The sequence below is a fragment of the Varanus komodoensis genome, unplaced genomic scaffold, assembly GCF_004798865.1.
Source record: "Varanus komodoensis strain SLA01 unplaced genomic scaffold, ASM479886v1 scaffold42, whole genome shotgun sequence".
NCBI lineage: Eukaryota > Metazoa > Chordata > Lepidosauria > Squamata > Varanidae > Varanus > Varanus komodoensis.
Genome location: NW_025335972.1, coordinates 7,502,681 through 7,516,247, shown reverse-complemented (window position 1 = coordinate 7,516,247; position 13,567 = coordinate 7,502,681). Strand labels below are relative to the sequence as shown.

The following is a 13,567-nucleotide window of genomic DNA, read 5'->3' as shown; positions in this document are numbered from 1 at the left end:
TACATCTCAGCCTCTCTTCTCACCCACTGCTTTGATCCTTAAGAACCCAAAGACAACAGAAAAGATAAATGATTTCATACAGTGTTCTGGGGGCTATGCCCTTTCACACGGGAGTGAAGGAGCATGTCTGTGTGCATTAAGTGGGTTAGTACACAAACATGTGCATGTGTGCATGCCCACTAACTCAACCTCCCAGCACATGGAAAACTAGCAAGTCAGGGGAAGGCCTAAACCAAAACAATTCTGACAGTTTAATATTCCACATTTGATGAATTTTGAAGTAGGATATATTTTAAATACTATGCTCACCTACTTTGCATACTGAATTTGTGCATACCCAGGGTCTCTGCATAATCTGGATTTATCTGCCTGCACATCATTGGCTCAGAGACTTTCCCATTGCAGAACCTCACATGATGAGCCTCTGATTTCTCTCATGCCTTCACCTGGTGTTACCTCCCATTGCTACCTTGTGCTACTTGATTTAAATCCTGCTGTTTTTCCAGTCCTGCCAGCTGCCAGAACAACTTACCTGTAGATGAGGTAGCTGCTACGCACCTTGATCCCTCCTTTTATGAAATTCACCATTTTTTCATCCTATATGAAGAAAGCAGGCTTTAAAAAGTCTTAAAGGGCAGCAAGCAACCCAGTAGCCTGGTTTAATGTAGATAAGCCTGGGGGCTAATTCTAGCTTTCCAGGGATTCCCAGAATCCCTTCCATTCCCTGCCCTACCCTCCTCCCCAACAACCACTCATTTCATGGTTTTCTGACTTTTGTGCAACTCTCCCCCATGCTGAAATGCTGAGATGCCTCTTCTAAGGTTTAGCTACTTGCAGTAAGAGCTTTAAGCTACAGCGTGCTGATATTTGTAGCTTTTTGAGCACATCCCTTATGCTTTTAGTCCAACCTATCACTAGAATCTAACCCTGCAAGAGCTTCTCTGAAACAGATTTTGGACCTTGGGCTGAAAAAGAGAGCCAGTGCGGTGTCGTGGTTAAGAGCGTGGGACTGGGACTCAGGCGACCTGGGTTCGAGTCCCCGCTCAGCCATGGAGCCAACTGGGTGACTTTGGGCCAGTCACAGGCTCTCAGCCCAACCTACCTCACAGGGTTGTTGTTGTGGGGATAAGATGGCTGAGGAGATGTAAGCTGCCTTGAGCCCTTTGTAGGAAAAAGGCAGGATATAAATCGAAAAATAAATAAATAAATAAATAAATAAATAAAGGCTCTGCACCCCAATGAGACTAATACAAGCATCCAACATGGTGCAAGTCCTGAGGTATCCCAAAGGGAGACTGACAGCACAAACTAATCTCAGGACTGTTTCTGCTCTTGCCTTACTTTTCCATAATGCAATCTCACAAGGTGTGGGCTCCCTTGAACCAGGCCACCATCCAATGACAGCCAACAGGCAAGCATACAGGCATTCTTTTGCTCTTTGCTGCCGATTTAATCTTGCTTTTACTGCTTGTTGTTTGTAGATTGCGAAGATTGTGTATGAAGTATTGTGCATCATAAAGCACCTGAGAACTTGTGCGATATAAAAGTGCAATATACAAACAGTACACAGCCACAGGAGCACTGCCACGTGCATGTATGGACCTGTTGAGTGGGATGCTAATGCATCCCTGTCATTCTAGAAAAATAGAACAGGAACCAGAATACGCTCCCTTCCTAAAGGCAGCCATTCTGGGAAAGAGACAGGAGAAGTGAGGCAGTGCTATGGGTGTTCTCTTCAGCTAGCTCCTGTGACGATCATAAAGTTCTGAGTGTAAGATCTTCTCTCTCCGTCCCCCAGGAGTCTCACACCCTCCTACCATGTGCTACCTTACCACAGTTTCAGAATAGCTGCCATAAGGAACAGATATTGCTGCTTGTGCTCCTGAAGGAAGAAGAAGGGCTCCCCTTACCTGAAGAAAGGTGAGGGCTGCCCGGTGTAACAAGCATTCTGCATAACACACTTCAGCATGCAGCTCTTCTGTAATGGCAAAGAAACAAATCTGGGGAGGGCACATATCATTTCTAACCATGCTTAACATTCCTCCATCAGTTATCCCTGATGGCCACACAGTCACCCCAGGTCTGCAATGAAAACTGTCCATGAAGAATAGAAAACCAATGAGGGATAAACAATATATATTATAGTCCAATGTATTTCAGAATGGCTGTTCATCAGAAAAATTCAGAACAAATTATTTTTCAAATTTGAATATGCTGGCCTGTCCGTCTGTTCAGGCACCCCATTGTTTTTCTGCTCTTGCTGGTTTATTTTTGGGGTTCCCATCTGGTTGGACAACACTGAAAGGAGGATCCTCAAGCGGAATGCCCTAAATACCTTTTGGGGAGTAGATGAGAACCATGACCCACTGGTGGAAAGCCTCTACTTGCTCTATCTGTTCCCTTGCACAAGCCAACTTCTGCCCACAGACAGTGATGTGAGGATGCCCACGCTAGATCAGACCAGGTTCCAGGTGATCCAGCCCTCCGCTTCAAGCAGCTGCCAGTTAGAAGACTCTGGGAAGTTCACAAATTCTAGATCTCTCCACCCTTTGTTGAACCCAATGGACTTGACCTCCACCATCCTATGCTTTTACTCTTCTCACCCTCAGTACAGGTGTCTCCACCTAGTCGACTGGAGAAGGAGCCAGCCACAGTGCTTTTCTTCCGAAACCTGCCAGATAAACCAAAAGGTGCACAGTTAGACTTCCATCTCCTGCATCCTTCATCCCCAGTATATGCCTGCAAGGAGAATCTGCATTCTTTCTTTGTGCCCCACTGAGGACAACAGTGAAGATCCCTCTGTTTCCCCTTCAAGACTGGCTGACAATCACTCCAGCCACACCTCTGCTTCTTGGTTCCTCTTTCAAACTATGGAAGGGAATAGTGCTTAAATAAACAGCAGCCGCAGGACCAGATGATTTTGTTCTTTCCTGTAAGCAGCTGGAATGGTTAATTCCTACACTTGGATCAGAAGAGAACTAAATACCCACCTGCCAGTGCAGCAGCCAGGTCAGGCTTCAGGGACAGTCCCTATTTGAAAGAAACATTCCCTGCCTGGCAGAGATCCCACATTGTAGTTACAGAGGCAAGCCCTTTGCCCTTGCCCCAGAGTAGCATACAGAAGCAAGCTCTAGGCCCAAGCCAGTTCTCACCTTTGGCAGATCTCCTGTGCATTTTTCATGGTGTGCCCAGCCTGGATAATGTCCTCATGCTCAAAGGTCATCATGGCTTGCATCTCCAGAATGGTGGCATAGATTAAAGCATGGTACATGCTTTCTCTGGCCCTGCAAAAGGATCCACAGCAATGGCAAAAGGGAGAAGGCATATGGCTTCCACTATAGCCTTCCCTATCCTGGTGCCCTCCAGTTCTGCTGGACTGATTATTAATCATATTATTTATTACATTTCTATACTGCTCATAGCCAAAGTTCTCTGGGCAGTTTATGATATATCTGGAGGACCTGGCTTAGAAGAGGCTGATCTATGTGTTAAGATGGCAGCAGGGTGTATGGAGCTTTCTCCAGGATTCTTAAATTTTGTCCTGTGGAAAATCTCTCAGCCAAAGGAAAAAGAGGAAAACCATTTGAACTTCACCTGCAGAGGTATAATTTTGTTGCTTTACAAACCGTGAAATCGATGCAGTATTCTTGACAACAATGCACTGATTCATAAAGATGAACGTAGTTAAGTTCGAATGTTTTGAGCAAACTAAGAACCTCCTGATAAGCTCAACAGATGTCTGTTGAGTTCAATGCATGAATTAAAGTTCAAGCCAACTTTGTTTCATTATAGCTACTTACTAAAATCTGCTTATAACGGCATATGTTAGAATTGTTTCATATGAGGATTTTATTGTGCAATTGCACTGCCTGATTCACAGAATTTTACAGTGTTTTCCTACAGTTTCTTTCATCTTCCTTCTTACCTAAAAACTGTTTAGGAGGGAAAGATGGAGTAGGTACAGTTCAATATTTACAGTGCAGTGTCCAGTGCAGACTCCTCCCAAGGTACCTGTGGGCACCCATTTTTTAAAAAATCCTATTTTTATATACTTTTTGTATGAAATGTATATGACATTCTAACAATTGGCCAAAGCAGGCCAAATATCTAAATAAGTGTCAATTTGAATTTGGTGTCAATAAGCCACTCATTCATTTATAAAAAAGTATATAAAAAGTCCTCAATTCATGAAATCACAGGAAGCGAGTATTTTACCTTTTACTTTTCTAATAGCAGTCTTTGGCACAAAGAATCCTTTTATGCTGACCATTAGTCAATTTCCATGAAGCTGGTAAATAATTAAGTGACTATTAAAGACTGTTCCAATACAAAATGTATATCTGTACTAACTTCCTTTCAATCAGAAGCAGCTACTGGACATTGCAAAACATATATTCAAAAGACGCAGTAGCTGCACCACCAGCAATAAGCTAAACAATAACAATCCTTCATAAAAGTGACATGGCAGTGTCTGATACACATGGAGATTTTTGCTGAATAAGATGCAACCTAAGAGCTGTAGACCCAACTGGTAGATGCTGAAACAGTGATCCAGTTACTAAGAATTTTGTGGTGGTGCCCACAGCAGTTTTACAAATTCTCATTTGCTCACATCTCCAAAATGGTTGGGGGCCTCTGAGCTGTAAGTGTCTTTTTATTAAAAATACTAGGAGTTGTCTGTCTGGAAGTGAGAGGGATCCAGTTCTCTCAAGAATGGAAGTCCACCTTTCATGGGGACAAGGCAGAAAGGGGATCTTCGTAACAGAACGCAAGGTCTTTACAACATTCTTCTTTTTCTTTAGGAAAACCAGAGTTCTTCTTTTCATCAGTTCATATTTCCCTGCCCCCTTTTCTTCTTCCACTTTTCATGGTGAAGGCAGGAGCCATGACCACTCGTAAAGATGGGTTGGACCTTATGCGCTTTCATTTTCTAATACGGATGAATGCATAAATGGTGCAGGATCAATATCATAATGTGCACAGAATATACTTTTTGTTTATTTATTTAATGCTTTTATATACCATCCTTCACTAAAAGTCCCAGGACAATAATACAATGAAATAAAAGTACAGCACCGGGCAACAAATTACATCAGATAAAAACCCCATCTTAAAACACATTAACACTTAAAAAATCAAGAATAAGGTTTTGGCCTGGCACCAAAATGAAAAAATAAATAAATAAATGTCAGCGCCAGGCACATCTCTCTGGGAAGCATGTTCCATAACCAGGGCACCACCACAGAGAAGGTCCTTCTCCAGGTAATCACTCTTCTGATCTCCTTCAAAGGCTCCTGAAGAAGGATCTCCAACTCTGATCTTAGGGAGCAGGCAAGTATGTATGGAAGGAGACACTCCTTCAAATATTCAGGTCCTAACCAATTTAGGGTTTAACTAAGTTCAAAGTAGTTAAACTTAAAATAAAATTTAGACCACAGTAAGAAACAATTCCCTAGATCCATCAAAATGCATTAAAGAATTAGCCTAGAATGTGCACCTGTCCAATGTTTCATTTCATACCACGAAAACTGTAATAAACAGTTTTTCCCATTCACCTTTCCAGTTTTTATCCTGTTTCAGATGCCCATTACAACAGCCTTACTCCATGTTCTTCTCCCGAACTATGTCACTCAAGCACCTTTACAGAGCCTGGTCCAGAAACAAAAATGATGGGAGCTACCTGGCTGTCCCAAAAGGCACCTCTGCTCTCTCCCCAACAACACATGTCACCACATGCCAGATTTCTGCACCCCAAGGAATGGCAGCCAGGGCAGAAAAGCTCTCGGCAGGGGGCTGCTGTCCCAGTGGCAGCACTTTGCCACCTGTGAGCATAACAGCCATGAGAGCAGCTAGCATAAGCAAGGCTTCTTTCTAATGCAACTCCTCTTACCCTAACATCCAGATATGTGGGGCTTTTTAAGATTGCTTCAACAGATGCCCAAGCAGGGTTCAATTATTAAGCTTGGCTCAATCTGCTCAGTTCTTAGACACTATTAGGAACATTAGGGAGCTGCCCTGTTTCTCAGTTCATCTAACCCAGTATTGTCTACACCAACTGGCAGCAGTTCTCCAGGATATCAGACAGGTGTTTTTTCTGCTCTGCCAAGAGACGCCAAGAATAGCACCTAGCACCTTCTGCATGCACAGCAGGTGCTCTGTCACTGTGCTGTGTCCCTTCCCCTTCCTTGGAGCATCTTTTCTACCCTATATAAAGTCAATCTGAAAACAAGAGCAAGAAGTTCCTCTTGAGGGATTTAGATAGCTGCTTGGCTTTCATCATATAGAATATTAAATATAGAGATATCTGCAGAAACTAGGTAAAAATTACCTCTTCTTTTAGGAAACCAAGTTTTTAGCCCTCATTCTTTTACAGGGGAAAAAAGAAATAATATGTTTTTGACAAACCCTTTGAAACAAATGAGGCTTTGAGTAGTTGTCAGGACACATGCACAGTTTGCAGCCCCTCCAGCAGACTGCACAAACCTTATTCTCCAATGAGTGGTTTGAAGCTGCTGCTGGTGGTGATGACAGTGGGGGTCGGAGGCTTCAACCTAAGTGGGGCAGTGCATCCACTCCAGGAGTGTTTGAACTTCTAAAGAGCTATCCATAGTACCTGAGTCATATTCCGAAAATACATTCAGAGCTGATATATCACCTCACAGACACTGGAGCCAGCAGCCTTCAACTGATGATTATCATACTAAAGCCCTCCTTTTCCAACTAAACAGATTTAGTGCATTAACAGAAAAATGAACTGTGGGAACCAAACAAATTGCTTTTCCTTTGAATCCAGTTCACCTGACAACCCTTAGACTGCCCTTCTTCCATCCCACTCCAAAGACTTCCTTTATTTGAGTTATGATCACACAGTTTGGATTTTCTGAGTCCAGGGTATCGGAGGAAGATTTAACACAGATCTAACGCAAATAAGAACTCTGGCTGTTACACAAGCGTGGAGAGGCTCGGTGCAGAGGTGACTGCTCTGGGTGCTTCCCACACTCACCTAGGCTGCAGCATCTCCAGGCTCTCACTGAACTGGTTACACAGGAAGCAGTTCAGTGCCTCTGTGCACTCAGCCAGAGCATTCTCCAGGGAGCTGCTGCAGAGAAAGAAAACACAGAACAAAAGAAACCTGAATTAGCATAGCCAGGCATAGCCCAAGGGCTTTTTGCAAGATCTGCCCACCACAAAGAAACATGGTCAAAGTAGCCAGCCATGAAGGAAGCATCCTACTGGGAAGAAGGAGCTTAGACAAGATAGGCCATATTTAATTTTTAATTCCTTAGGGACATTTATAACCAGCAACTTTTGACGTGCAAGTCAGCATGAGCCACTGCAATGTTTTTAAGTCACTCCAGGTGATACTTCCTGAAATTGCTAAAAGAACATGTGTGTTTGGGGATGAGTTTAAGAACAGTGAGAGATTGGGAACTTTGGGGCAGCCCCTATTAATGCCTCTCTAGGGGTTCTCACTGTAGACATTTCATGCATGGGTGACACACAGTCTGAAGGACATTAGTGACTCTCATATACACAGGCCCAAGAGGATGGGGTCAGGAGGAAAGAAGTATATTTAGTACCAAGACCTAGAGATTTAGGAACCATAGCTGAAGCTGCAATTCTATTACCTTGAGGGGGAACAAAAGGTTCAGATATCTGTAATGCCTGAGAAAGTTTATGGAAGCTTATTTCCCTGTATCCATGCTTTTATTGTCCAGGCTGTTAGATTTGCTGCAGCCAACCAGAGAAGCACTAGTAGAACACAAACACATTCTGAACACTGTGGTACATTGCTGGCCCAGGGCCTTCTCTGGAACAGAGCTGATGCTTGTGCAGTTGAAGTGAAACTTGTAACTTGAGACACAGATAGATTTGTGGCTCCCTGAGCAATATGCACCCTCAAGAACTACCAGTCCCAGAGTTCCTTGTGCTGTACAGGCAGAAGGGAGGAAGAAGCATAATAATTAGGCATATTGATTGTAGGGGCAGCAGGAACTAGGGCTGTTAGTACAATTTATAAACCCAAAATATATTTGAGCACATTTCTGATTCACTTACACTCACACATTCCTCGTAATGGAGGAGAAGATTATCTGAACTTGTGCTACTAAACTTGTAGGCTAGGTGCTACCTCCATTTTTAAGGGATGCATGCCTGCATACACCAGCTGCTGAGGAGGCTGGACAGGTGGATCCCTGCTGGAGGGATCCTGCGGGGAGCTGGTTTGCTGCCATGTGAACAGAGTGCTGGACTGGATGGATGATCCAGCATGGCTTTTCTTATGTTCTTACTGCTATAAATACACATCATGAAATTATGCATGGGTTGGGATCATGGTATATACATGGGAGGGGACCCATGTTGCAAATTTGTGCTAGGCCCCTCAAAAACTGATGGCTGGGGCCTGTCTCCAAAAGTTTTTGGAAGAGAAGGGTGAAGACAAGTCTATATGGACTAAGAGCTTTAGGGATTTATCAGTCAAACATATCAGTTCAACGGGTGCCCAAAAGGCAATGGGAAGGACTTGGAACATTTGAATAGCAAGGAAGTGAGGTTCCTAGTGGAGAACAAGTGGAAATTTGGCTTGTAGGGGCAACTCTAGCTCTCTGAGGGCCTGCTGACTCAGTCCTGACTCAGCTTCTGGGCATGGCTAGAAGCAAGATATGGTCAAACCAATGGAAGCTGAATGCAGATAAGATTGAAGTCATGATGGCTGACAGACCATGTGACCTAAGGAGCAAAAGCGCCCTTTATAGATTTGAGTTTAGTACCCCCTATCCGTCCTGCTTTTAATTTTGTGATGCAGGCAGACCACTTCTTGCCTGGCAAGCCATATTAAATGGCATTCTACGAAGTTCCAGAGTACTGGATGTGGGCAGGTTCTACATGCCTCCCTCCATCTTCATTGCCCTCCTCATGTTGAGGCTGACAATCTGCAGCAGAGAGCCCCCTCTCTCCATGGACTTGGGTGGAGAAGGCCTCCAACTACAGACTGTCACTCTCAACAGGTGGAGGAGCAGGGCAAGCACTCTCACATGGAGAAAGCCTCCTGTGTTTGCTCTGCTTTTCCAGCAGGCAGAGAAGACAGCAGGAGAAGCGGAGTCTTCTGTAGTATAGAATAAGAACAAGTATTTTGGTCCCCCTGTCAAGAGCAGCATTCAAAATGTTTTGGTGGTGGTTGCATTACAGAATAATATTCATTAAAGCTTTTGCACTAATGTTTGTTTTTGGACATGAGTAATTTGCAACAAATGATAATTTGTCATCTATGCCAATGACAGAATCCACCCAACACCCACAAAAATATTTTGTTTTTTGAAAAAGAGAGATAAACAATATGACCCCATTTAATTGCTCCTCAGATTCATCATGTGCCTTATTCTGCACAGGGCTATCTGAACAGAGAGGGAGCACAGTCACCTGCTCTATGGCTTGACCTAGGAATTTCTCCCCTGGATCCTGTCTCACACTAACAAGGAACCACCCTGGGGCCTTACTGCTTCCTCCCCTCCTGTTGAAGCAAAAGGAAAGGCCCCGAAGTTCCGTTCGACAAGGTAACCCGTCAGCTCCCTTGTGTGCTTGCTCTGCTCTTCCAGCAAGCATGGCATTCTCATTTCTGAGAACACTAAGCAAACACAGGCTTGGCAAGACCTTTGCCAGCACATCCACCCCACCTTATTCAAACAGGACTGGGGCTTCATAGGCAGGACCTAAGTCAATCTTCCCCTGGTAACACTGCAGACAGTCTTGTGTGATCTTCTGATGCACAGAGATGTTGAGTAAGGGAGCAGAGCTATAACTTACTGGTCCCAAGTTCCATTTTTGGCTTATCATAGGACTGTGTGGTGCTGCCTCACGAGCTGGGTCCAGCTTAATGCCATCTCCACCAAGGAAAAGCAGCCTGGCACCCTCTAGATTTTAGGATTACAAATCCCATTTCCATGTCCACTGGCCATGTTGGATGGGGCTGATTAGAGTTGTCATCGAAAACATTTGGACAACACCATGTTGCCCATCCCAGGTGTTCACTGACTGGCAGAGTTCTTCACCATTTCAAATAGATGACTTTTCTTACCTTACTCAGAGATGTCAGGGACTGAACCGTGGGACCCTTTGCATTTACAAAATACTTTACCCCTCCACTGTAGCCCATCCCCTTAAAATTACAGCCATTCAGTTAAAAGACCTCAGGCAGAGAATGCTGTGAGTGCTCTTCAGCTGGATACCCCTCCACAACCTGAAACCTAACTCCTCTGCAAATTCTCAGGGATCCTGGACAACCCTGATCTTAAGTGCAGGGACATGAAAAGGGTACCTCCCTGCAGTGTTCCAGTTAAAGTGCTACCTATGTTGAAGCATTGCCTGCAAAGCAGTGCTTTAAATCAGAAACAACCTGACCAAAATATAGGAGTCACAGGGATCAATAACCAGATGGTGACAGCCCTGTATCTTCAACCTGAACCCATCTCAGTCCAAGCATTACAGTGCAATGTGGAAGCCACAGCACAATTTTCCATCCATTTCAAACTGGCCCAGTGTAAAACCCATGCAAGGCACACTATGATAAGGGAGAAATTGTTGAGTTGTGCCTATAGAGAAGCATGAAGATAACTCACTGTCTGCAGTAAATAAGACCAGCTACAGGGCTTATTTTGGGGGCAGGTACCAATCCTAGAATGACACCAGATTGTGGGAACAAACAATGGTGCCACTGATAGTACTGCTTGTATACAGCTTCTTGGGGGCATCTGACTATCAGTTATCAGAAATGAGCTAGATGCAGGCAATGGTTGGATATGGGTTGTTACTGAACTGTGGATTACCATGTTGTCTGAACCCAGCTGCACTAATAAATCTTGGATGGTTAACAGTTTAGGAAGATAGCCCATGATTTGTTGTTGGATTGTGAACTGTGGATTATTTGTGGATAACCTGTTATGGTGTGTTAGAATTAAAAGTTTAACAAAAACCCATACTCAACCCATGCTTATGAGTGAGTTACTGTACTGTCTGAACCCAGCCTATGTCTCAAAATCTAAACAATGCATTTTAAAATTAAAAATTCAGCATCCACATAGCAATATCTGAGTTTTATGTTTAGTGTATTTTTGTCCTTTCTTTTTCATTACTGAAATTCTGCTTTGCATACAGAGGAGAGAGAATCTTCTAATCTGGAGATCAGGAAAAATAGGTTTTTGAAAAGAAAAAGATTCTGTTTTTTTGCAGTCCTAGATGGTCCCCAAAAGCATGCCTTATACTTCTGGTTCTCTCTCCTTTTCAGTGAAAGGAGAGGTATTAGTGAAATTGCATGTACACTGCTATCAAACAGGTATCTGTTGGGTGGTGAAGGAGTTAAAGTAATCTCCTGCAACTCAGAATCCACCATATGTTGTGCTCTTTAACTCCCATCAGCTCCAGCCAGCATGGCCAATGGCCAGGTCTGATGGGAGTTGTAATCCAAAATATCTGGACAGCACCAAATTGGAGCAGGCTTCCTGAATGCCCCCCCAAATTTCTAATCCACACAACAAAACCCTACTTTAATATCTGATTAAGATTTACTTCACAAAAGGGGCCATGAACCCATATCCTCCAGCCCAATTCAGCGCCATTCACAGACTCCAGCTTCCCCTGCACAGCACGAGAGAGGGCAGAGACGAAGAACTGGTAGAGATAATGAAGCTGCATCGAGCCCGTAAGTCAAGCGGGCTGTACCCCACTGACTATCCAGCAGGAACCCTTAGAGGAGCATCGGTCTTCCAGGACAGTAACACCACCCTACATCTCCCACAGCCCTGCAATCTGTCCCGTTCTCTGCCCCCCTCTCCACTACGCCTGCCCCATTACCATTTGGAGCGCTCTGGTCGCCCTCTGCCACGCAGCCACCCCTCCTACCGGGCAGAGTGAGGCAGCAACCAGCTGTTGGGGAGGGGGTGGTCAGGGAAAGGGAGCAAATTCTGCGCTGTGCCACGGACTCTTGCTGTTGTGTTTCTGCTGCCGGCGTGGGGCCTCTGTAGGATTTCCACTAAAGAACTTGACTGGGTACGTTGCGCCTTGGCTTAACGTGGTGGGGGGGGGGAGGGAACCGTCGCTGCTGTTCCGCCTCAGGCAGCAACATTTCCTGGGCCAGCCCTGCTCGGAAGCGGGGAGGGAGCGGGACGGAGAAACCGACCGCCGGAAACCCTCGCTCCGTTTCTCCTCCGCGTGTGCCGGTGCCCCCCCCCCCCCCTTTGGTGCACAAGGCAGGGAGAGGGCCCTTTCCCCATCGCCCCTCCTCCCGCAACCTGCTCCAGAAGGACAGTGACTGCATTGCGGCTACCTGGAGCGAAAGAACCGAAAACTCCCCCCTGGACTCCCAGGAGGAAGCGAGACCCCGGAGGAACCGGGGAAAGCAGAAAGAGGGACTGAGCCGAGCTTTCCTCCGCCGTGGCGAGGCCGGCTGCTCGGATCAGCAGCAACCGCCCACTCACTCGCTCACCTGCTGCTGCTGCTGCTGTTGCTGCCGCCGCCGCCGCCGCCGCCACCTTCCAGAGCCATACTGGGGGCGCTCCCAACCGGGGTAAGAGGGCTTGCTGCAGCCCCGAAGGAATGCGCGGCGACACGCAGGCGAAGCGGCTGGGCCTGGCCGGGCTGGGCGGCTCCGCCCCGCAGGTGGCTGGCTCGCTCGCTCGCTGCCCCTACCTGAGTCGCCTCGCCTAGGTGACACTGCTCCTGCCTTCTCCACCCACTCGGCGAGTATTCCCGATCTTCAGTTCCCACCTGCAGCACCGGTTCGTCCATCTGCAACGGGACCTGGACCACAGGCAGGCCAGTGGCCACCCCTCACCGTATCAGGTGCCTCTTTTCCCTTCGCAGAGATGGGCCAGACCTGTTTTTCGGGGCACCGGGCAATGCTGGTGGCTAAGGGGCCTGTTGTCCTCGTACCCGCTAAAACAAGCATCGCTGTTTTTCTTTCAAACTGCTGATTAAGACACGGAGGAGCTTCGTTAGGAAAGGGAGTGGGCAACCCTGGTTGTTCAGGATATGTATGCACGCCTTAAGAGCGCCCAAAGCACTCCCTCAGCAGCCTGTAATTACAACCACACTGTAAGGTAGGCCAGCATTATTCTCAAATTGCAGGGGGGCACAGTTGCAGCTGAAAGTTCAACAGTAGCACTACTTGAGTGATCATGTGGCAGAGTGGAGAATCAAACCCCAAGCTATGCGTTTTACTGCTCAGGTTTTAGCCAGGACACCTTCCCAAAAGGCAAAGCCTGGTGCCTTTCCCAGCTCTGGGTGTTCCCAACACTTTCCCTTCTTAGTGCAGCAACACACCATACAGTACTTTCACAGGATAATGGTTGTGATGAACATATGCTTCTTTAGTGAGCTCCCTCACCTATATTCCAGTAATCCAGCCCTTGCTATACTTGTCACCCCAGACTATGTGATCTAAGAGTGGAAATCCAGGCATGCTCTCAGGATGGTAGACCACTTGTGCAATCTGGCAGTGCTAGCCCAAAACAATAGTGAACTGGACTGATGAATCTTTACTTACTTAAAGTCAGAAAGCCTTTCAGAGTAGTCT

The 13,567-nt window shown here is 45.9% G+C and overlaps 1 protein-coding gene across 3 annotated transcripts in view; it reads right to left on the bottom strand.

Moving 5' to 3' along the window:
- Positions 1 to 13,567, bottom strand: part of LOC123030078 (tetratricopeptide repeat protein 39A-like) — a 43,018-nt gene that overhangs the window by 16,871 nt on the left and 12,580 nt on the right. For 2 of the 3 annotated variants that reach the window (XM_044443671.1, XM_044443674.1), the window contains 5 exons: positions 7,004 to 7,099; positions 3,153 to 3,284; positions 2,604 to 2,671; positions 1,911 to 1,978; positions 533 to 597 (listed from right to left, as the gene is read on the bottom strand). In XM_044443671.1, coding sequence (XP_044299606.1) covers positions 533 to 597; positions 1,911 to 1,978; positions 2,604 to 2,671; positions 3,153 to 3,284; positions 7,004 to 7,099 — 429 coding nt within the window. Of the gene's footprint in view, positions 1 to 532; positions 598 to 1,910; positions 1,979 to 2,603; positions 2,672 to 3,152; positions 3,285 to 7,003; positions 7,100 to 11,847; positions 11,972 to 13,567 lie in introns of those variants that run through there. The other variant, XM_044443673.1, reaches the window with a different exon arrangement.